This window comes from Carcharodon carcharias, chromosome 14 (assembly GCF_017639515.1).
Source record: "Carcharodon carcharias isolate sCarCar2 chromosome 14, sCarCar2.pri, whole genome shotgun sequence".
Lineage (NCBI taxonomy): Eukaryota > Metazoa > Chordata > Chondrichthyes > Lamniformes > Lamnidae > Carcharodon > Carcharodon carcharias.
The window spans coordinates 144,414,211-144,436,834 of record NC_054480.1 but is presented as its reverse complement, the minus strand read 5'-3'; the positions used below and the strand labels follow the sequence as shown (position 1 = coordinate 144,436,834).

General features: G+C 41.7%; 1 protein-coding gene across 1 annotated transcript; it reads right to left on the bottom strand.

Annotated features, from left to right (window-relative positions):
- Positions 1–650: 650 nt before the first annotated feature.
- sf3a2 (splicing factor 3a, subunit 2) lies at positions 651–22,415 on the bottom strand. Its single transcript, XM_041204314.1, has 9 exons — positions 22,259–22,415; positions 15,460–15,618; positions 15,298–15,369; positions 12,205–12,251; positions 9,541–9,650; positions 8,858–8,907; positions 7,263–7,403; positions 6,356–6,424; positions 651–1,623 (listed from the first exon to the last, which is right to left on the bottom strand). The coding sequence occupies exons 2-9, from the start codon at positions 15,583–15,585 to the stop codon at positions 805–807; spliced, it is 1,434 nt and encodes a 477-aa protein (XP_041060248.1). The 5' UTR covers positions 15,586–15,618; positions 22,259–22,415; the 3' UTR covers positions 651–804.
- Between the last annotated feature and the right edge of the window lie 209 nt (positions 22,416–22,624).

Below are 22,624 nucleotides of genomic sequence, written 5' to 3'. Positions count from 1 at the left end.
ATAGACCCTTTGCTGTCCAATTTAACAACAGTTTAGATCGACTGGACCTGGAGTTAGACCACAATTACTAAAAAGCAATGCTGCTGCTTCTTGTAGCTCTTCCTGCCAGGCACACCACGCTCAAAACAAAAAATACAAATACCTGGAAAAACTCAGCAGGTCTGGCAGCATCGGCGGAGAGGAACACGGTTAACGTTTCGAGTCCGTATGACTCCTCAACAGGACAGGTATGCCACGCTCGTCTGTCTTGCGCCATTCTCACCCGTCCACTGTAGCTTGTCTGCAATTCTGTGCCATCCGTCACCCAACAACGACCAGGTCGACCACTTTTTCTGCTGCCTCCACTTTGCCGTCTGGAAAAGATCCCTGTAGCTTTTCAGCCCTGATCAAATGGCCAAAATACTGACATTTTCTTTTCTGGATGTCACCTTCTAGAGTTCTTCACACTCTTGCCATTTCAAGAACCTCGTCATTTGTCTAATAGTCTGTACATGGAATTTTCTGCATACGTTTTAGCGTTCACATTTCAAAGGCCCCTACCTCTATTTTCTTCCGCAGGTCTTTTATTATTGCCCGGGTTTTGGAGGCATACAGGAATGATTGCACTAGTAGAATACAATGTTAAGATAGAAAAGAGGCCCACACTTGAAAATGCTGGAAAATGTTTTTAATGAAAGATGAAGTGCTGCAAATACTATACATTTGAAAGAAACATGACGCCATCAAAATAACAAATTAAAGACTAACCTAAAAAAAGTTGTATTATGTCAAAACACATAAATTTCATAAAAAAAAACACCAAGGTCAGTTGGTAGGAGGAGGAGGAACACCTGGTGGAGGAAGAGGTGTAGGTGGTGCAGATACTGGTGCAGAATCATTTGGCAGTGGAGGCCTAATCATTGGTGGAACTGGAGCAGGGGGAGGACCCTGTGGAGGAGGACCTTGTGGAGGAGGACCCTGTGGAGGAGGACCCTGTGGAGGAGGACCCTGCGGAGGAGGACCTTGCAGAGGAGGTCCCTGCGGAGGAGGACCCTGTGGAGGAGGACCTTGCGGAGGAGGTCCTTGCGGAGGAGGACCCTGCGGAGGAGGACCCTGCGGAGGAGGTCCCTGCGGAGGAGGACCTTGCGGAGGAGGACCCTGCGGAGGAGGTCCCTGCGGAGGAGGTCCCTGCGGAGGAGGTCCCTGCGGAGGAGGTCCCTGCGGAGGAGGTCCCTGCGGAGGAGGACCCTGCGGAGGAGGACCCTGCGGAGGAGGACCCTGCGGAGCCGGAGGAAGGCCTTGCGGAGCTGGGGGAAGACCCTGGGGAGTCGGGGGAGGACCCTGGGGAGTCGGGGGAGGACCCTGGGGAGTCGGGGGAGGACCCTGGGGAGCTGGAGGAGGACCCTGTGGAGCCGGAGGAAGCTGTGGTGGACCAGGAGGTACCGGGCCAGCTGGTGGCATCGGTGGCATGGGCATGCCTGCTGGTCGTGGAGGTGGCATAGCATCTGGTGGCATGGGAGCCCTTGGTGGTATGCCATTCATGAGCGGTGGAGGCGGTGGTCTGTTCTTTATTCCAGGTGGTCCAATAGGTAAGCTCTGAGGTTGCATAGGTTTCTCCATCTTGAAATGGAACTGAAGGAAAAACTGGGAGGAAAAAAACAGAAGGTCAAACTAACCTTGATACACTAATTTCATACAAAGATCCTGAAGACAGGTTTTTAAAGTGCATGAACATAATAGTTATGAAAATGTAAATGCAACATCTTTTAAACTTATTTCCCATAGAAATTTATGGAAGTGACAAGCATCGTGTTGGAAACTTGGATAGTCCTCAAGGTGGCATTACACATCACTTTTAATATTACAACAAAACTCCTGTGCGCTTCAACATTAAATAGATATAAAGCACAAAGTAGATAGAGATCTGGTGGAATCGAACTTGCTGAATGTCTCACTACCACACATGAGCCTTAATAGATAAAAATTATCATCTATGTGCATCCCATTTTTTTACTTTCAACTTACAACACTTTGCCGTTGTCCTGGCTGGAATTGTAGAATCATTTAGCACATGTTGAGGTCATTTGGCCTATCAAGTCAATAGTGGGAATGGTCTACGGGCTCCCTAACAGTAGCCACAGCGTAGGACAAAGTATTCAAGAGAAAATATTGTGTGCTTGTGGTAAAGGGACGGTAATAATCATGTGTGATTTTAATCTACACATAAACTGGAAAAATCAGATTGGCAGTAGTAGCCTGGGTGAAGAGTTCTTAGAATGCTTTTGAGATAGTTTCTTAGAGCAGCATGTTCTGGAATCAGCCAGAGAGCAGATTATAATAGATTTGGTATTGTGTAACATGACAGGATTAACTAATGACCTCAGAGTAAAGGCACCGCTAGGTAGCAGCGACCAGAATAAGACTAAATTTTACATCCAGTTTGAAAGGGACAAGAGTGGGTCTAAGACTAGTATCTTAAACTTAAATAAGGGCAACTATGTGGGGATGAAAGCTGAGCTAGCTGAAGTGAACTGGGAAACTAAGCTAGACGATAGATCAATAGAGAAGCAGTGGCAGACATTTATGGAGATATTTCAGAGTATTCAGAAAAAGTACATTCCTACTATAAAGAAACATTCTAAGGGGAGGACCCACCATTTGTGGTTAACAGAGATATTAAGGAAAACATCAAACTTAAGGAGAAAGCATACAACTCCACAAAGATGAGGGGCAGGACAGATGATTGGACAGAATATAATATAACAGCAGAGAATGACTAAAAAGTTAATCGGGAGAAAGAAATTAGAATATGAGAGGAAGCTAGCTAAAAACGTAAAAACGGATAGCAAGAGTTTCTACAGGTACTTAATAAGGAAAAGAGTAAGTAAACAGAGCGTTGGTCCTCTAGAGAGTGACAGTGGGGAGTTAATAGTAGATAATAAGGAAATGATGGAAGAAATGAACATATTTTTTGCTTCTGTGTTCACTATAGAGGAGTAATAGCTGCAAATCAGGTGGTGAATAGGAGAAAGGAACTTGGTGAAATTGAAATCACTAGGGAAACAGTACTGAGCAAATTGCTGGAGCTGCAGGCGGGCAAGTCTCCAGGTCTTTATGGACTACAACCTAGGGTCTTAAAAGAGGTGGATAATGAGGTAGTTGATGCGCTGGTGTTAATTTTCCAAAATGCGCTAGATTCTGGCAATGTTCCATCAGGTTGGAAAGTAGCAAATATAACCCCTCTATTCAAGAAGGGAGGGAGGCAGAAAACTGGTAACTATAGGCCAGTTAGCTTGACATCTTTTGTGGGGAAGTTATTAGAATCGATGATTAAGGAGGTTATAGCTGGGCACTTAGAGAGCTCAAGGCAATTGGGAAGAGTCAGCATGATTTTGTGAAAGGAAAATAATATTTAACCAATTTATTGGAGTTTTTGAAGGAGTAACATGCGCAGTGGATAAAGGGGAGCCTGTAAATGTACAGTATTTGGATTTCCAGAAGGCATTTGATAAGGTGCCACATCAAAGATTATTATGGAAAATAAAAGCACATGGTGTAGTGGGTAACATATTAGCAAAGACAGACTGGCTGGCTGGCAGAAAGCAGAGAGTATGCATAAATGGGTCTTTTTCTGATTGACAGGATGTGACGAGCGGCATCCCACAGGGGTCTGTACCGGACCCTCAACTTTTTACGATTTACATCAATGACTTAGCTGAAGGGCGTGAAGACATAGTAGCTAAATTTGCAGATGACACAAAGATAGGTAGGGAGTATGTTGTGAAGAGGACATGAGGAGGTTGCAGATAGATATAGATGGGTTGAATGAGTGGGCAAAGGTCTGGCAAATGGAGTTTAATGTGTGAAAATATGAAGTTGTTCACTTTGGCGGGTAGAACAAAAATGTAGAGTATTATTTAAATGGAGAACGGCTGCATAATTCTGAGGTGCAGCGGAATCTAATTATTCTAGTGCATGAGTCACAAAAAGTTTGTATACAGGTAAAGCAAATAATTAAGAAGGCTAATGGAATGCTATCCTTTATTACAAGGGGGATTGAACATAAAAGTAAGGATGTTATTCTTCAGTTATACAGGGCATTGGTGAGACCGCACCTCGAATACTGTGTGCAGTTTGGTCTCCTTATTTAAGGAAGGATGTAAATGCATTGGAGGTGGTTCAAAGGAGTTTTACTAGATTGATAGCTGGAATGAGTGGGTTGTCTTATGAGGAAAGATTGGACAGACTGGGCTTGTTTCCACTGGAGTTTAGAAGAGTGAGGGGTGATTTGATTGGAGTATACAAGATCCTGAACGGTGTGGATGAGGTGGATGTCGAAAGGATGTTTCCTCTTGTGGGTGAGTCCAGAACTAGGGGGCACTATTTTAAAATTAGGGGTCGCCCTTTTAGGACAGAGGTGAGGAGAAATGTTTTCTCTCAGAGAGTTGTGCAACTTTGGAACTCTCTGCCTCAGAAGGCGGAGGAGGCGGGGTCATTGAATATTTTTAAGGCAGAGGTAGGTCGATTCTTGTTAGGCAAGGGAATCAAAGGTTATCAGGGGTTAGATGGGAATGTGGAAATCGAAACACAAGAGGATCAGCCACGATCTTATTGAATGGCGGCGCAGGCTCAAGGGGCTGAATGGTCTAGACCTGTTCTTATTTCTTATGTTCTTATGTTGTCTGTACTGGCTATCCAATTAGTCCCACACCCCTGCACTTTCCCCACAGCACTGCATATTTACCCTTTAAATAATTATGCAATTTTGTTTCGAAAGTTACTGTTGAATCTGTTTCTGCTGTTCAAGCTTGTATATTCCCTCCTTTTTGCCCATCAGTTCTTAGTCATTTGCCCCTTCAGTCTTGGCAGGATTGTCAGAAAGCTGAAATGCTTTTTATAGCAATGCAAGGATTTTCGTCCCTCTACTTTCTCTAAGTTCACCGTCCTTTAAATTGATAAATTTCAGCTACAAGCAATTTCTGGTTACACTCTAAGTTGCGTCCCTGCATGTCAATAAGCAGCCCAGATACATAGTGACAAGATACAGAGTAGGGGTGAATGGTTTTCTTTCAGACTAGAGTCTCCTTCGAGAACAGGTTGACAGCAGATCTGACAGAGATGTGCAAAATCATGAGGGGCCTACACAGAAGAGGGAGAGAGAAAGAGAAGCTTCCCATTGGCGAAAGGGTTGAGAACCAGAAAACACATTTAGTTTAAGTGACTGGCAACAAGTGGTTACGATATGGAATGTACAGCCTGAGGACTATGCTGGAGGCAGATTCAGTTGTGGCTTTCAGAAATGAATTTGATAAGCACCTGAAGAAAAAGGATTTCAGGGCTAAGGGAACAGAACTAGGTAAACTGCTCTTGCAGAGAGCTGCCCTGGGTTTGAATGGCCAAATGGCCTCCCTTCTGTGCTGTAAGGATTCCACAATCCTATATAATCAAATCTGCACTTGGAGCTGCAAATAACAATCCAAATAAACAGACTGCAGAAAATTGTATGCTATTAACACATTATCGCTGCGGCTACAACTGCAACGGTTCTTAAACATTCAAGACAGAATTCCACCAGTATCTGAAAATTAGTCCCACATGATTGACAGACTTAGAACAAACTGAGACAGAAGCCGAAAGAGACCCACCAGATCCAACAATGCTCAACATATCCAACAACGTGAGCTGGCAGTAAACAAAGCAAATAAGATGCTCGATTATATTGCTAAATTAGCTTCATTCAAACTCCCACAAGTTACACTGAAGATGCACAATGCTCTGATCGAACTGCAGTTGAGATTTGGCTACAGGATAATGGTAACTAGAATTCAGGCTACACAGATGGTTCAGGAGAGTGTAGGCTGATCCTAGTATTAGAGAAATTGGCTATAATGAATAGTTAGATAAGGTGAGGCTTCTAAGCCTCAAAGACCGAGGAAAAATCTTATTGAAGTATATGAGATACTTAGTGAGACAGACAATGGTACTTTCAGATAGGTCAATGCTGCAGGGTCCTGACGGTGAATAAACTATTTCTTTACACTGGGTGATTAACAGTAGAATTGATTACCAAAAATATCAAGACCAGGAAGCTGGACTTACTTATGAAACAGCTAGATTCTGTAATTGAGAGGTGTTACAACTGAGTAATCTGAGAGAGTTAAACAGACTGAAAGACCTTCGCCTAAACTTATTTTGTGTGGATGAGTAGGGGTCTACTGTATTGACACGTGACCTCATACAGGTACTTTAACGGCTTTTATTATTTGGAGACCTTAAAATAAAACACCGCTGCATTGCTGAACAGGAGTTAGTCACAATCAAAGAATACAGACATTACTCACTAATCTAGAGCAATAATTAAACAACTTGAGAATACCTGTTTTGTTTCTCTATTCCAGTGGGTCCAAAACTTCCCCTCAACTTTATCAATTTCTCTACTCGGCACCTAAGTGCAATTAGAGATGTGTTAAGATATATGGTTAGTTTAGTACAGTCAATCAATTATGGGTATTTCAGTGTCCCATCTATTTCATTCAATAATCTGAACAAAATATGCATAATACAGAATACTGAACACAAGCTGACAAAAGATTGATATTAAAAGTTGATATTTAATTAGCACAACATTCCTTAAAACATTTTCTCAACAACAAAATAAAATGCAAGGACTTGACCCAAGCACTATTCCAAAATCTGGTCCATCTATTCAGACCTTGTTAATTATTTTGTTTTTCCCTCATCTTCCTCTTTCCACTTTGTAAGATTTCCATTGATAACACAATAAACAAATCTCCTTATTTGTTTTCTTTCTTCTCATTGACCTTCTCTGATCATCACCTTGATTTCTAGCCCAAAGTAACCACATCAATGCTAGCACATTCGAGTGGCTGCTGTGAGTCTGCATAGTTTCAATAGACTATTGTTACAAGTAACTAAAACCAGTACCAGCATTTTATTTCACATTATCTTTACTGAACTCTGTTCTTTACAAAATATGTGATTTAGTGGGACTTTAGTCTATTCTTCTTAATTCAAAATCACAACGCAAGTTACGTGATAAACCAATTTTAAGTCCGAAATTTCCACTGTGTGTTATTTAAGTTAATCAAATTATTAAATAATTCCATTTTCAGTGCAAGAAAATAACTTAGAATTTTCAGGAAAAGCACACAATTTTGATCAATTATTTTTGCGTGTGGAAACAACAAAATTATTTCACCTCTCACAGCAAACAAATTAATTTATCTCTCCAGGTTGCTCACCAGTCTATGACAGTACAATACCTTAAAAGAAATGGTTTCATATGGCTCTGCTGCAAACAACAGGTACTGCCAACGTCTGTCGGGTGGTTCAATTCGCTGTTCATATGCAGACATAAACCGATGACGTGGGATTACACCTTCTGCAATTTCAGGGTAGTCAATCTAAAAGATAAAATTGATTTATTTTAAACAAGTAAACCACTAAACAATACATATATATTGAGCTAGCATAAACTACCATATATATTTTGACATGAAAAATAAAGTTTGCTACTTCACCTGGTATATGCTTAAGATTAGCATCAATACACCAACAACAGGTACGGGGGGGAAAGCATTATGGTCCCTAATTGATTATTTATTGCGTTCTTCATTATTGGTCATAGCAGGCACCGGTTAAAATGGGTTGCTGTCAGCTACTTCTGTAAGATACAGGGAGTGCATATCCTAGATGTGTGGGGATCAACTGCTACCGCAGTTGTATGTGAATGGGTGCCTGGATCAGATCATTCAAAGTGTTTGGGATTGATCAATTATATTCACTATCAAGCATCCTGTGGGGCTGAGAGTCTGAGGTAGCTAAGAGATTAAACTCCTCTTGCGTCAAAGAAGTTTGGAAGGATGTCTTGGGTGACAGTACAACAAACAGAATGACTCTGGAACTACAAGAGGTATATGGTGAGTTAAAGGTCTCCACGCTAGCAGATAGCTTCTTGTTTCAAGCGTCAATACAGGAAAAGCTACTTTTGACAGAGAAGATTGGTAAAGTTTATCATAACTGCAAATATATTGTTTGTTTTGAGCACTGTTCAATTACCTGTTTAATGTTGAATAACTGTGTCTAATGCTTTATAGGCGGAGCCACAATCCGAAAGTATACATTCTTCTACCTACCAAAAACAAGGAAATCACTTGGCGGCATATCACATATTCCAGTAATCCGGAGTACAGTGACAAAGGTTCCCTATTTGACCCCCGAGTTTAATTATATTTACTGAGAAACGGGAAGATAAAAGGTGTATGCTGCTTCATAGGGAGTGGCTGTCATGCTGAACCCGAGGAAATATCTGGCATCAAAACTCAAAAACGTAAAAGGTTGTCCAAATACTTGGGTGTATTTTACATTTTAATACCGAAATAAAATTCAGACCACAACAATTGGTTTTTTAAGCACAACTGAATTAAATATTATTTCAAGCTGTCAAGTGTTTTTAAGTGGTGCACAAGAGAGCAAGTTAAGTGAGTCATACAGAATTGGAAGGGCTCTGTTCAATTCACTAAGTAAACTGATATTTGCTGTACAGTGGTACAACTGACTTTGAAGCCCTAGGGAGAGGATTTCGGCTTCACATCAGTGCCCGGTGATCTTGCTGGAAATAAATGGACAAGGCTGGGGATGCTTGTGATGACCCTACTATATCGACTAGCCAGTTGATATATAAATAGTGGCCAGTTACATAAGACACCAGACAAAGGACAACCAGTATCCATTGTACCGTACTCGACCCAGGCATAAGAGCCTTTGAGATTAGAGGGTAGAAAATTGACGGGAAGGGAAAATACCTCAGAATGGATTCCATTATAATCAATGTGCAGAGAGCACAACTGTACATTACCTGAAAAAGAAGACTTTGTTGTCCCACCTCTGCATCCCTCTGTTTGGTCACTACAAAAAGAATGGTTAAAAATCATTTAATTCAGGTTATTTGCAATAAAATCCTCCTCTAAAGCAGGTGCTCTGCTAGCCGCTCTCTTCTCCACTGGCTCAGATAAACAGTGAGACAGTTTACATTGTAACCTTTTCCATGAACTTTAATTATTGTGTCTTGTTTTGGTACAGCATAAGATACCTGTGATGAGTGCCAAATTTCTAAATTTACCAGGTGTAATGGGATTTACAGACTGAATACTCTGAGTTTGTGCCGGTAGTGGTACAGGTAGTGAAAATGGCAATTTCTCAGTAAAAACTTTCCTCTAGCCTTGCTCAACCAGCAGGAGGCATAATTTAAATGGAATGAGTCAGTCAAGTTTGCTTTCCCTTGCCTCCAACTCACAAATTATTAAATTTTAAGTGATAATTTGTAGTTCTATTATTCCTCAATGTTTCACACTAATACCTGTGTTAACTACTAAAAATTTCAAAATTTGTTTTCCACACTTCATATCCCTAAATTGTGGAATGGTTAGCAAAATACATAAGTTTATAATTAACTGACAATAAAACCTAATACATTTTTGTCAAAAATAAGTCAATTGCTACAGTAGTTCATTGTGACACAACTCAAGGTTTGAAAAATACCTTTATAACCTGGCCGGCCAATTTTCACAAACTTTTTCACCTCCACTTTAACCTTCTCTGGGGCAGGCTGTGCTGGTGCTTCCTTCGCCTCTTTTGCTGCTCGTCGAGCACTGTATTCAAAACAGAGAATGCACCATTTGGTAGGAAATTTCAATATTTTCTGTCCAGACACTGCTCGGGTCAGTAACCATCCTCGCCTTAATTGTTGACACAGTTCCTGAAATTGTAGACTTGTGACCAATCATTGCGTATTTACTAACATCCTGTAATTGGTACTCAAGTACCCCTTCATTGGCGCATCCAACAGAGGAAGTTTTTTTAAAAATTCTTTCATCGGACAAAAGCATCACTGGCAAGGCCAGAATTTGTTGCCCATCCATAATTGCACTTAAGAAAATGGTGGTGAGCTGCCTTCCTGAACTGCTGCTGTACATCTGGTATAGGTACAGAGTGCTGTTAGTGAGGGTTTCAATAGATATTTCTATATAATGGATTGTAGAGCTACATTAATTGCTTCTGGGCTTGGCACTCAGTAACCAGCAGACAAAATACTAGAGTAAAATCTCTGTCTTGCTTCCATAAAGCAAGTATGATAGATGATAACACAGCAGTGCAGTGCGCATGGATATCCTGCAATACAGGCTCATCTCCATGAGTCCTCACATGGAAAGCTCTTGAAGTTAGTTACATTGTCATAGGATGTGTCTAGTAGAAGCCAGATATTGTTCCACTGGGGAGGAGGCAAGAATTGGAGATAGAGTTACCCTAGGTTATTTAGGCAGACACCCCAATGATCAGTAAAGCAACAAGGAAGGGTGATGCAGAAGATTGCACTGTCTGACAGGTAGGATGAATGTCTGAGTCCAAAGCTCAATTCTTGCCATTGTTTTCCAGTGTAAAGCTTTACCCACAATCAGCATACTGATAGGAATCTAAGAATTCATTTTAGCTCATCTTTTTGGTTGAACAACATGGAGACTTTGCTGGGGGATGGAGGCAACAGCAAGAAAGGAAACATGCTTTCCTAGCAAATACTAAAATCTTTCATGTATCTGACACCCGCACTTGTGTTACACATCCAGTTTTGTATCCACGTGATTGTCGGGGGCTTACACCTCACACTTTATATTTTTCTAAAAAATATATATCCTCAAGGCTAATTTCTAAAATTTTTAAAACTGGACAAAGCTTCAGCTATTTTAAAGAGTCTATGTCTGTGGACTTCGAATAATAAGAGCTAATATGGCAGTTTCGCAGGAACTGACACCTCTTTGTCTCTGAAGAGATCCTAACAAACTCCGCGAACCAAATTTAAAGGGAATTATGCAAAGGCCATCTACATTTAATAAGCCAGGCCTGGCTAACTGGAACCAATTCATTTGCTAGGGCAAAGGACCCCATAGCCTCCCTTTAAGACTTAATGGTTGGAACATTAACAATCTCAGAGAGCCAGACAAAGAGACACAAACCCTTTGTCAAAGCCAGAGTAGAGAGGTAAGAGTCATGTGATATGAACCCCTAGCTGGGGGAACCAGTAATATTGCCTTGTGGAGCTGCAAAGCTCAGTCTGCCATTTTTCCATCTACCAAGCAGCAACACAACAAAGGGCCTCTTGTCCAGGTTTGAACACCTGGTCCCCATCTACACTGTTTCGACTGGAACCTCTGTACCATCACCTACAAGACTGATTCATCTCTATTTCATTGTGGAAATCAATTCTACTGGAAAAGTGAATTAGCCAACATCAGTTCAGCCTGCTGACCTCGATGAAGGAATACACCATTGGATTTTGATTCTGGACTTTGGACACATGTGAAACAATGATTCTTTTTTTCTGTGGTCTTTGCCCTGTAAATCTTTCTTTCTCTATCCCTCTTTACTGTAGCAGTGCACATCCCCACCCCTCTGTTGAATGTGTGCAAATAAACTAACCCTCTGAGTTCATCTTATCTTGAGTGTGCTGTGGGGTTGTTTATAGAAAATTGGATCACACCAAGACTGAGGGGTTGGGAAACATGCTACCGCTTATAAAAGGGGGAAGCATATCAAAACACCTTTCTGTTTTGGATAGGTGGTGAGAGGAGAAATCAGGGCTGTTTAAATTAATTCCCCTCCTGTCCATAACAGTACAAATGTCACTTAGTTTCTTTGTTGGATCTCTGGGAATTACATAACAAAACAAAAACAAGTCTTTTCCAGTTGTGTACACACAATTTATATCTAAAACCCTGTATCATAGAATGGAAGATTCCATTCATAATTACATCAGTATTCAAGTATAGTAAACATTGTGATGCAGGGTAATAGTCGCAATATGAATATCAAATCTCTCTAAACTGCGACCTTTATTTATTCGTTCATGGGATGTGGGCGTCGCTGGCTGGGCCAGCATTTATTGCCCATCCTTAATTGCCCTTGAGCAGGGGGCATTTTAAGAGTCAACCACATTGCTGTGGGTCTGGAGTCACATGTAGGTCAGACCAGGTAAGGACAGCAGATTCCCTTCCCTAAAAGACATTAGTGAACAGTTTGTACAATTTTATATTGTACAGTTTTACGTTGTTCTAATGAGAAAAGTATACTTTTTTGAAGTAGCTCAATAGCCTGAGAGCAGAGTATTTGCAAACAACACATTTTTCATATCTAACATGATCTTAAACTTACAGATTAGTCTGATGCTTTTTCCCTTGTGTGTGCGCCAAATAACTCCCCTGTAGAAAAAAATTCAAATCAAATTAAAACACCTAACAATCCCTGATTTTAAATTCAGTTGAGGAATAGACAACTGAATTAACTAAATGACCTTCAGTATTAATAATGAACTTCAATGTAAAAGGTAGCTCCAAGATTATAACATTTTAATCAGGAGCAAACCTGATTTTTAAAAGTTGCTGGTGGTATGGAGAGGAAAATCAGATGACACAATGGGTTAAAACACTGCTTTTGAGTACTGGGTGTAAACTGAGTGCAAATGGATAAGTCAATGTCTCCTTTACCGGGGCGAAGATGTCAAATGCATTTGAGTAGTTTCAAAAGTGATTTCCATAGATCACAAATTCAAGCATAATATTGTCCATGAATCAGTATTAATTTGGAGACGCACTCAGACCAGTGACAACAGCTAGTGTAGCAAATAGAAGTGTGCCCCACTTGTACATAGAAATGAACTTCTGAGCTTAGGACATGGCAGGGAGAACTTGATGCAAACATCTTCAAATATCTAGCCCGTGCAAATGTTCTATTATGAGCATTGCTTTTATCTTGATGAAAAACAAATTAAGCCCAACTCTACCAAAAAATAAATGAGAAGATTCTGGAAGAAGTGTGTGATGCACTAGAGGAAAAATATGTACATTTACAAACCCAGGCAGTTTAAATACTATTACACAAATTATAATAAGTTGCTGCACCTGATGAATGCCCCATCATATTATTATCTGAAAAATGAATCACAACAGCTCGAAGATAGCACCCTAACCTAAAATACAACACTGGTTTGAGATTTATTCATTCAGCTAATATATTACTGTGAAAGATGATTGTGTTTTTAAAAAAGTTTTGTTCATGGAACGTGTGTGTCGTTGGCAAGGCCAGTATTGATTGTCCGTCCCTAATTGCATTTGCGAGTGATGGTGGTGAGTCAGTTCCTTGTAGCACTGCAGTCCATGTGGGTACACCCACAGTGCTATTATGGAGAGACAGTGAGAGAAGGCCGGATTTTAGGGAACCAAAAAGATGCGCTGGGAAATCCCCTTAGGAAGTTCACAAGTAAGGGTTTGCACTGCAATTGCCAGGAGTGCAAACCTCCTCTAGGCAATTGCCCTGCTTCATGAACCATCCAAAAATGAGATTTAAATTACAAACTTCAGATAGTTCCGGCTGTGTTACACAAATAGTTACCCAGAAAATGTTAGAAAATTTAAAACCTCTTCTAACTTCTCAGTAACCATTCTCTCACCCAAGGTTCACCTACCTCCCCGACCTCCTACCAAACCAGCTCCCTGACCTCCAACACCCCAAACCCCTGACCTTTGACACCCCCATACTCTGACCCCACCCCACCACCGCCCCCCGAACTCTTGATTCTCTCCACCCCCCCAAATCTTACACCCTTACCTTACCGTATCTTCTCCCAAACACATCTTCCCTTCACCCCCCCTCCAACAGCATTCCGCAGGGATCGTTCCCTCCGGGACACCCTGGTCCACTCCTCCATCACCCCCTACACCTCAACCCTCTCCCAAGGCACCTTCCCGTGCAACCACAGAAGGTGCAACACCTGCCCCTTTACTTCCCCTCTCCGCACCATCCAAGGGCCCAAACACTCCTTTCAAGTGAAGCAGCATTTCACTTGCACTTCCCTCCACTTAGTCTACTGCATTCGTTGCTACCAATGCAGTTTCCTCTACACTGGAGAGGCCAAATGCAGAGTGGGTGACCGCTTTGCAAAACACCTTCGGTCTGTCCACAAGCATTACCCAGACCTCCCTGTCACTTGCTATTTCAACACTCCGCCCTGCTCTCATGCCCACATGTCCATCCTCAGCTTGCTGCATTGTTCCAGTGAAGCTCAACGCAAACTGGAGGAACAGCACCTCATCTTCCGACTAGGCACTTTACAGCCTTCCGGACTGAATATTGAGTTCAACAATTTTAGATCTTGAAGTCTCTCCTCCATCCCCACCCCCTTTCTGTTTCTTCCCCCTCCTTTTTGTTTTTTTCCAATAATTTATATAGATTTTTCTTTTCCCACCTATTTCCATTATTTTAAGTGTATTTCCATCCATTATTTTATCTCTACCTTTTAGACTATTTCGATCCCTTCCCCCATCCCACCCCCACTAGGGCTATCTGTACCTTGCTCGTCCTGCTTTCTACCCTTAATTAGCACATTCCTTAGATACTATCAGCACCTTCAACACCTCTTTGTCCTTTTGTCTGTGACATCTTTTGGTTATCTCCACCTATCACTGGCCCTCTATCCAACTCTACTTCCCCTCTCCCCACTTAAACCAGCCTATATTTCACCTCTCTTCTATTTTCACTTAGTTCTGTTGAAGAGTCATTCGGACTCGAAACGTTAACTGTGTTCCTCTCCGCAGATGCTGTCGGACCTGCTGGGCTTTTCCAGGTATTGGATTCCAGCATCCGCAGTTTTTTGCTTTTATGCTTGTATCTTCTCCCTGGCCTGTCAACTTCAATGGGACTTTAAACTGACCTGGTTTATGGCTGCCAAGGGGGCCCATTTTGATTCCGAAGGCCGGGCAAGACAGACATGGAAGAAAATCCATGCAGATAATTGGGCATGGAGTGGCAATCCGACGCTGATTGCCACTCCAAGGAAGTTACGGCCCTTTGTAACATTTCTAAGCAAATAAAGTATAATGCAAGATAGGCACAGCACAAAAATAATTTCACAATGTTCTTGTGTATTTGTGCATCAGTAATTCAATTGGTTGAATTTTGGCCCGGCAATTTAAAGTCTTAGGGTTCACTGAGCCCTTTGTTCTTCCAATGTGCATAAAGTGAGTGCCACATCTTATGCCTCAAAGAGGGTCAAGAGGAAGGGCAGAAAACTGCAGGAACTTTTTGCAGCATTTTTCACAACGTTATTGGACATATCTGGCAGCTGGCAATAGAAACAAAGGTCTGTACTGCCTCATACTGGCATCAGAAGACGCAATGAAACTCCCTCTCCCAGCACGTATTTTACACTTTTATGACAAGACAAAACCACCCAAAGTATTTCAAGCTTACCTCATTGTTGTGAAGTGTTAAGCAAAGTTTACATTCATAAGAACCCAAGTGATTTTTCATAAAATAGGGATCCTATAAAATTAGAAGAGAACAATTACAATGCAATACAGTGAAACATTACAAGGAATTTATCTACTCAAATTGCATAGATCAGAACTTAACCTTATTTATGTCAATGGTTTCCAAAGCTAACTGTCTCAAGCGTTCTCTTCGATCTCGATTGCTTTCAGAAGAGGAAGCAACCCCTCCACTCCCTGTTTTCCCTCCTGGTCGATGTTGAAAATCCATTATTATTTGATGGACAGTATCTTAATATAAAATCTGAAAGAATTTAAAAACAAAAATGCAGACATATTAGCCTAGAATGTTTTATTTTCTGCACAGAAGCTTATCATTTGTTTCACAAAATGGCATCTTTATGAGAAATGTTTGTAAACCATCATGTAAATAATAATTCCATGATCTGGTGGTATCCTGACAGACACTCAACGTGAGCATTGCCCTGCAGTTGGAACGACAGATTGTGGGATTCCCTGCGTATTTTTTTTTAAATACCAACTTATTACAAGTCTCAAAAATTTCAATTTCAGTTTTTGAGGTTATTAACTTACTGAAATAACACTATCTTAAATCTGGTGTATATATTGTTGGGAGAATTCAGTTTCACGAACAAGCACAAAATATTCCTAGCATATATTTTATACTTACATATTTTGGTGACTATTTATGTGGGATAGACACTAATTTCCATTTTTGTGATCTGGTTTTAAATCCAGCCCAGTGTAGCTACTGCTGCCTCCCTGCTGACTATTAAAGTTCTGAGTGAAATGGGCTCGGTGATCTTCAACCAATTCCTAGCACTGAAGAAGCCTTTTGTGCAAGTTTGTTACAATTACTTCACTTTTAGCTTTTACTAATGTGACTGGTCAGTGCTGATGGTTGGATGCAGGTCCTAAAGCCCCAGTTTTAAGCTTCACATATGAACTTACTTTTGCAGTGATCAGAAATCAAGATAGAAGTCAAAACTCCTACATGAAAGTACAAAGAAGCCAGCTTGGCCTGACTTAAAACCCAGCTTCCATGATAACTGAATTGTAAAATTTGGCCTTTTCCAACATTGCATTTGAGTGTAAAGTGAAAGTTTGGTAACACTTACAAAACTCTCCACCAGCTCTAACTCAATCAGAGTTTAGGTACAGGTTAGTCATGATCTGTAATAGGCTGAATTAGCTACTCCAGTTCCGATGTAATGTCTCTTGATGCCCATTCAAACTAAAGCTAAATGCTCCTAATTCAACAGTCCAATTAAGCGCAGCTTTAAACTCCACATTTGGTCTTTCAACAATATTGCCTTCTTTCACATTGCCCAGTTACACCGTTACTTTACACCCAAGTGTTGAAACCTTCATTGATGTTTCAAGCCCCTTGAAGATTTAATTCTCACAAGCTCTCAATCAGCTTCAGCTAATCCAGAAAGAGGTCCCAAGCCTCTTCTCACATTAAACGTCCTCCTGCCATCACTCCTTACCAAACTGAATTGGCTTGTTGTGTGCCAGCCACTCAGTTTCAAGATCCTTACCCTGGTCTTCTTTGCCTCATTTTAATCTGGAAAATCTTCCACAACGCTGCACTCCAACTCTTACAATCCATTTCTTTAAGTTGTACTGCTGCTTTCTCCCAACACCATCTGCTCCACCAGAGGCCAACTGCTTAGCTTTCACGCTTCCTTCAAACTTTCTTACTTCTCTCCCTGCTTCCCTAAACCATTAAAAGCCAACCTTTTAAATCACACCACAAGTCTTCCATTGTCCATTTCTCCCCCTTGTAAACTTCTGAGATGTTCACTTATCTAATTCCTTAATATAAGCAGAAGTTGGTGTTGAATCAAGTGAAACAGAATTGTGCTGTAATTCCAATCAGGATGACACAGGAAAAGGGATGGCATTTTGATATGAAATTGCCATTCTTTCCAATAGCTCCTTTCTTGATGATCACACATCAATCGAGGCATCATAACTCAATCAATATATCACAAGTGCAACAAACTAGTAGGAAAAGGTATTGTAATGCACAAAGTCATTTTACCCACTTGAATTCTAGGAAATAGTGCGGAATAAAATATTAGCATAACTTGCATTAAATTTTTCAAAAATTTGCTAGATATTTCTCTGGAGCTTTATAAACCTCAACTGCTAGGTAACTAGGGAGTTTACCATGACAGTGCATGGCCTAGCAGATGACACATTTTGACAGTTTGAGCCTCGTATTTATTTTTGACACCCGAGGATTTGTGCGGCTTGTGAGGACAGAGGACCTTATTTGTATTAACTACTGGGTGCCTTTGGCTTATTTCTGTTTGTGCTGGTCCTTTCTTCTTTGGAAGTCAGTCATCAGGCCGCTTACCTTAATCTAAACAACATCATCAGTCACCCCTAAAACCTTCATCCATGCCTTTATCACCCCCAGGCCTAGCTGACCTCTCAAGCTTCATTTATCGGTTCAAACTGTCTTCTGATCATCTTAGCGTAGCACGTTATTAACCCCTCGATACAGCTTTCCTTTGAAAGTCTCATCTAAGCCAACCTTTAGGCACCCTTCAATGATCTTCCCTAATTATTCTACTAATGATGAGTATCTGTTTCTCCACTAGGGCCATTACGGTGTTAAAGGCACTACAAAATTAGGAGTTTTGTTTTGCAGGGAAGTAGGGAGTGTGAAAGAGTGGACTGTGTGTTTAATGGAAGTGTCCCAGATTAACTACTACTTCAGCTCCACTAGACGTCAAACATCAACCGGTCCAACTGTTTCTTGTCTCATAGATACTTGGTCAATTAAACTTACATTCAATTTGCCTCTTTAAAAAAATCCACAAGCACAGAGTAATAAAAATGGATATTAAGCATCAGTGGGGCTAAGAAAGAACCTGCATTTATATAATGCCTTTCAGATCCTCAGGCAATCTCAAAGCATTTCACAGTGAATTACATATGAAGTGAAGTCCGTTGATTTATTGGCAAACATGGCAGCCAATATTTATGCGGTAAGATCCTATAAATAGCAAATAAAAGATATTCTGAATTGTTGATATTATCTTAAGATTCAATGTTGGCCAGAACACCAGGAAGGCTCTCTGTTCTTCAAAATAAAAATGTCATCACAGTAAATTAATCGTCAAATGGTCTGTTGAAAGTGATTTTAAAAATTACTAATGACAATGATCTTTTACATCCACCTGAACCCTGAATTTGACCCCAAGAAGAGCTTCTCACCACATATTCGCGCCATTACTAAGACTGCCCACTTCCACATTACCCGACTTGGCCCGCCTTAGTTCATCTGCTGCCGAAACCCTCATTCATGCCTTTGTTACTTCTAGACTTGCCTATTCCAGCACACTTCCAGTTTGTCACTCACATACTAACCCTGTAAACTTGAGGTCATCCAAAACTCTGCTGCCCGTATTTTAACTTGGACCAAGTCACACACACCTTATCAACCCTGCACTTACTGACCACTGGCTCCCAGTCAAGCAATGCCTCGATTTTGAAATTCTCATCCTTGTTTTAAAATCCTTGCATGGCCTTGCCCATCCCTATCTCCACCAGTCCCACAAGCCTCCAAGATATCTGTGTTCAATTTTTAATTTAATTTAATTCTGGCTTCTTGATCATCCCTGATTTTAACTGATTTACCATTGGTGGCCATGCCTTCAGTTGCCTAGACCCGAGAATTGGAAACTACTCCCCTACATCTATCCACCTCGCTTTCCACCTTTAAGACACCATTAAAACCCACCTCTTTGACCAAACATCTGACCTAATATTTTCTTATGTGGCTCAGTGTTATATTTTGTTTGATAATGTGTATGTGAAGTGCCTTGGGACATTTCATTATGGTAAAGGCGTGAAACATAAGCTCGAGTACAGCTGAAAAAAAGAGATATTATTGAAGCTTTTCATCTTAGATACATCAGGAGAGACACAAGAATGCCAAATATCAGTCCTGATGAATGTAAGATGAAAAGCTTCAACAGCATGTCTCTTTTTTCAGCAATACTCAAGTTCTGTACTACAAGCAACTATTTTAAATGTAAGCTGTAGTTGTTGCTGAAAAGGTCCCAGTTTAGCGTTTCATCCAAAGGATGACATCTCTGACAACATTCTCTCAATAATATGCTTAAATATTGATGTAGATTTTGTGCTCAGGTATCGGAATGGGGCTTAAATTCACAACCTTCTTACTTAGGGACAAGTGCTACCACTAACCCAAACTGATACCATAGGAGAGGACGCCAAATACTCAACTGAGCCAAGCAGCAAACCAAGGTTGCTTCTGGTGGAGCCTTACTGAGCAATTGAAGAGGGAGATGGAGCCAGTGGTATGGGTATATAGAGTTTTTAGCAAAGGCTCAAAACATCAGCTTAGGTCATTCCAGAGGAAATTCTGGCTCATCCACATCAGATTAACAGAGATAGTACAGAATCATGGAAATGGCAGGAAAACAAGTGCTGGGCATTGTTTGCATAATTATGTAGCCTGTACCAATATGCATGGCTGATGTTGCCCATCAGCAACATGTATATATTTTAAAAATTCATTCATGGGATGTGGGCATCGCTGGCAAGTCCAGCATTTATTGCCCACTCCTAGTTGCCCTTGAGGTGGTGGTGAACTGCCTTCTTGAACCACTGTAGTCCATGTGGTGTAGGTACACCCACAGTGCTGTTAGGGAGTTCCAGGATTTTGACCCAGCGACAGTGAAGGAATGGCAACATATTTCTAAGTCAGGATGGTGAGTGAGTTGGAAGGGAAATTCCAGGTAGTGGTGTTCCCATCTATCTGCTGCTCTTGTCCTTCTAGATGGTAGCGGTGATGGGTTTGGAAGGTGCTGTCTAAGGAGGCTTGGTGAATTCCTGCAGTGCATCTTGTAGATGGTACACAATGCTGCTAATGTGCATCGGTGGTGGAGGGAGTGAATGTTTGTGGATGTGATGCCAATCAAGTGTTTTGTCCTGAACGGTGTTCAGCTTCTTGAGTGCTGTGGGAGCTGCACTCATCCAGGCAAGAGGGGAGTATTCCATCACATTCCTGGCTTGTGCCTTGTAGACGGTGGTCAAGCTTTGGGAGTCAGGTGGTGAGTTACTCATTGCATGATTCCTAGCCTCTGACTTGCTCTGTAGCCACAGTATTTATATGGCTAGTCCAGTTCAGTTTCTGGTTAATGGTAACCCCCAGGATGTTGATACAGGGAGATTCAGTGATGGTAATGTCATTGAACATCAAGGGGCAATGGTTGAATTCTCTCTCGTTGGAGATGGTCATTGTTTGACACTTAGATAAAAGCAAAATACTGCGGATGCTGGAAATCTGAAACAAAACCAGAAAATGCTGGAAAAACTCAGCAGGTCTAACAACATCTGTGGAGAGATAAAACAGAGTTAACTGTTTTTCTCTCCACGGATGCTGTTAGATCTGCTGAGTTTTTCCAGCATTTTCTGGTTTTGTTATTGCCTGACACTTGTGTGGCGCGAATGTTGCTAGGAAAATAGGGTAGAAGGTTGAACTTCGGAGAACACACAAGGTATAGGAGAAAAAGAAAAACAATTGCTGTGGATGTACTGGATATTGTTCTGGGGAAGGGCATTTTCATGGAGCTGGAAAATAGAACAGAGACAATCTTGAAGGGTGATGCGATCAATCACATGAAATGCAAAAAGAGCTGAAGCAGCATTCATAGCCACAAATACAGGAGATGTTTCTCCAGACAAGTTATGTTTGGAAGTTCAAATATATATATTTTTTAAACTTTAGAAAAGCACCCCGGCTCTTTACACCATTCATATAAAGATGGAATATAGATATTTCCCACCCGTTTTACATTGAATGCTGGAGCGTGAACAAACATACAGCCCATGGAGCCTGCTTCATCATTTAGAACAAACCTGACTGATCTTCTAAAACAAAAACAGAATTACCTGGAAAAACTCAGCAAAACTTTGTTTTGTTTTGGATTTCCAGCATCCGCAGTTTTTTGTTTTTATATCTGACTGATCTTCTACCTTAACTCCACTTTCCCACCCATTCTCCATAATCCCTTGATTCCATGAGACCCAAAATCCATCGTTCTCAGCCTTGAACATACTCAATAATATATCAAATAATACTCAATAATACAACAATAATCAAGTGTTTTGTCCTGGACGGTAATACAACAAAAACAGAATTACCTGGAAAAACTCAGCAGGTCTGGCAGCATCGGCGAAGAGAAGAGTTGACGTTTTGAGTCCTCGTGACCCTTCCACAGAACTTCCAAGTTCTGTGGAAGGGTCATGAGGACTCGAAACATCAACTCTTTTCTTCTCCGCCGATGCTGCCAGACCTGCTGAGTTTTTCCAGGTAATCCTGTTTTTGTTTTGGATTTCCAGCATCCACAGTTTTTTGTTTTTATCTCAACAATACATCATAGCTGCAACAGCAGAAAATCTCAAGGATTCGCAATCCTTTCGAGTGAGGAAAACTCTTCCTCGTCCCAAGTGTTAAACGATCGACCCCCTTTACCCTGAGACTGAGCCCCCGGTATCAGCCCAGCCAGGCACTTTACTCCTTAAACTCCCCTCTCACCAAAGCTGCTCTGAAGGAGAGTCATAGGGACTCGAGACATTAACTCTGTCTCTCTCTCTGCACAGATGCTGTCAGACCTGCTGAGTGTTTCCAACATTTTCTGTTTCTTGTTCCCTCTCACCAAAGCTGCCCCAATTGCTGCAACTTTACAATAAGCAAATGCAGGGAGAATATCTGTTTTTTAAAAAAAATGCGGCCAAGGCCTTAAACGCCCGGGGCCTCAGGCAACGGCCGGGTTAGCAACCAGGATAGGCCTAGGCCTAGGCCTTGGCCTGGCCTAGGCCCACACTCCCATCCCATCACCATCCCGACCCCGACCCCGACCCCGACCCTGACCCACCAATATCCGGCCACAGAGCCGCTGCCGCCACCGGGAGCCGAGCCCAGCCGAGCCGCCCGCTCCAACCCCTGGGACCCGAGAACCAAAACCGTCTCCAAACGTCGCGCGGCCTCTCAAACCGGAAGCGGGTCGGCGCACCGGAAGTGGGTTCCTCTCAATAACTTTATTAACAGCGGCCACCGGCGGACAGTGAGGGTGAAAGCTGGAGGAGGAGGAAGGAGGAAGGAGGGAGGGAATGGGAAACCGGAAGTGGATCGGGTCGGCGCGCGCCGCACCGGAAGTGAGTCTTGCGAAGGCCCGAGGAGGGTGACCGTTGGTGTGAAGCCCGTTTTCCTGCTGTCACCCGCCGGTCACGGAGCGGGGAAC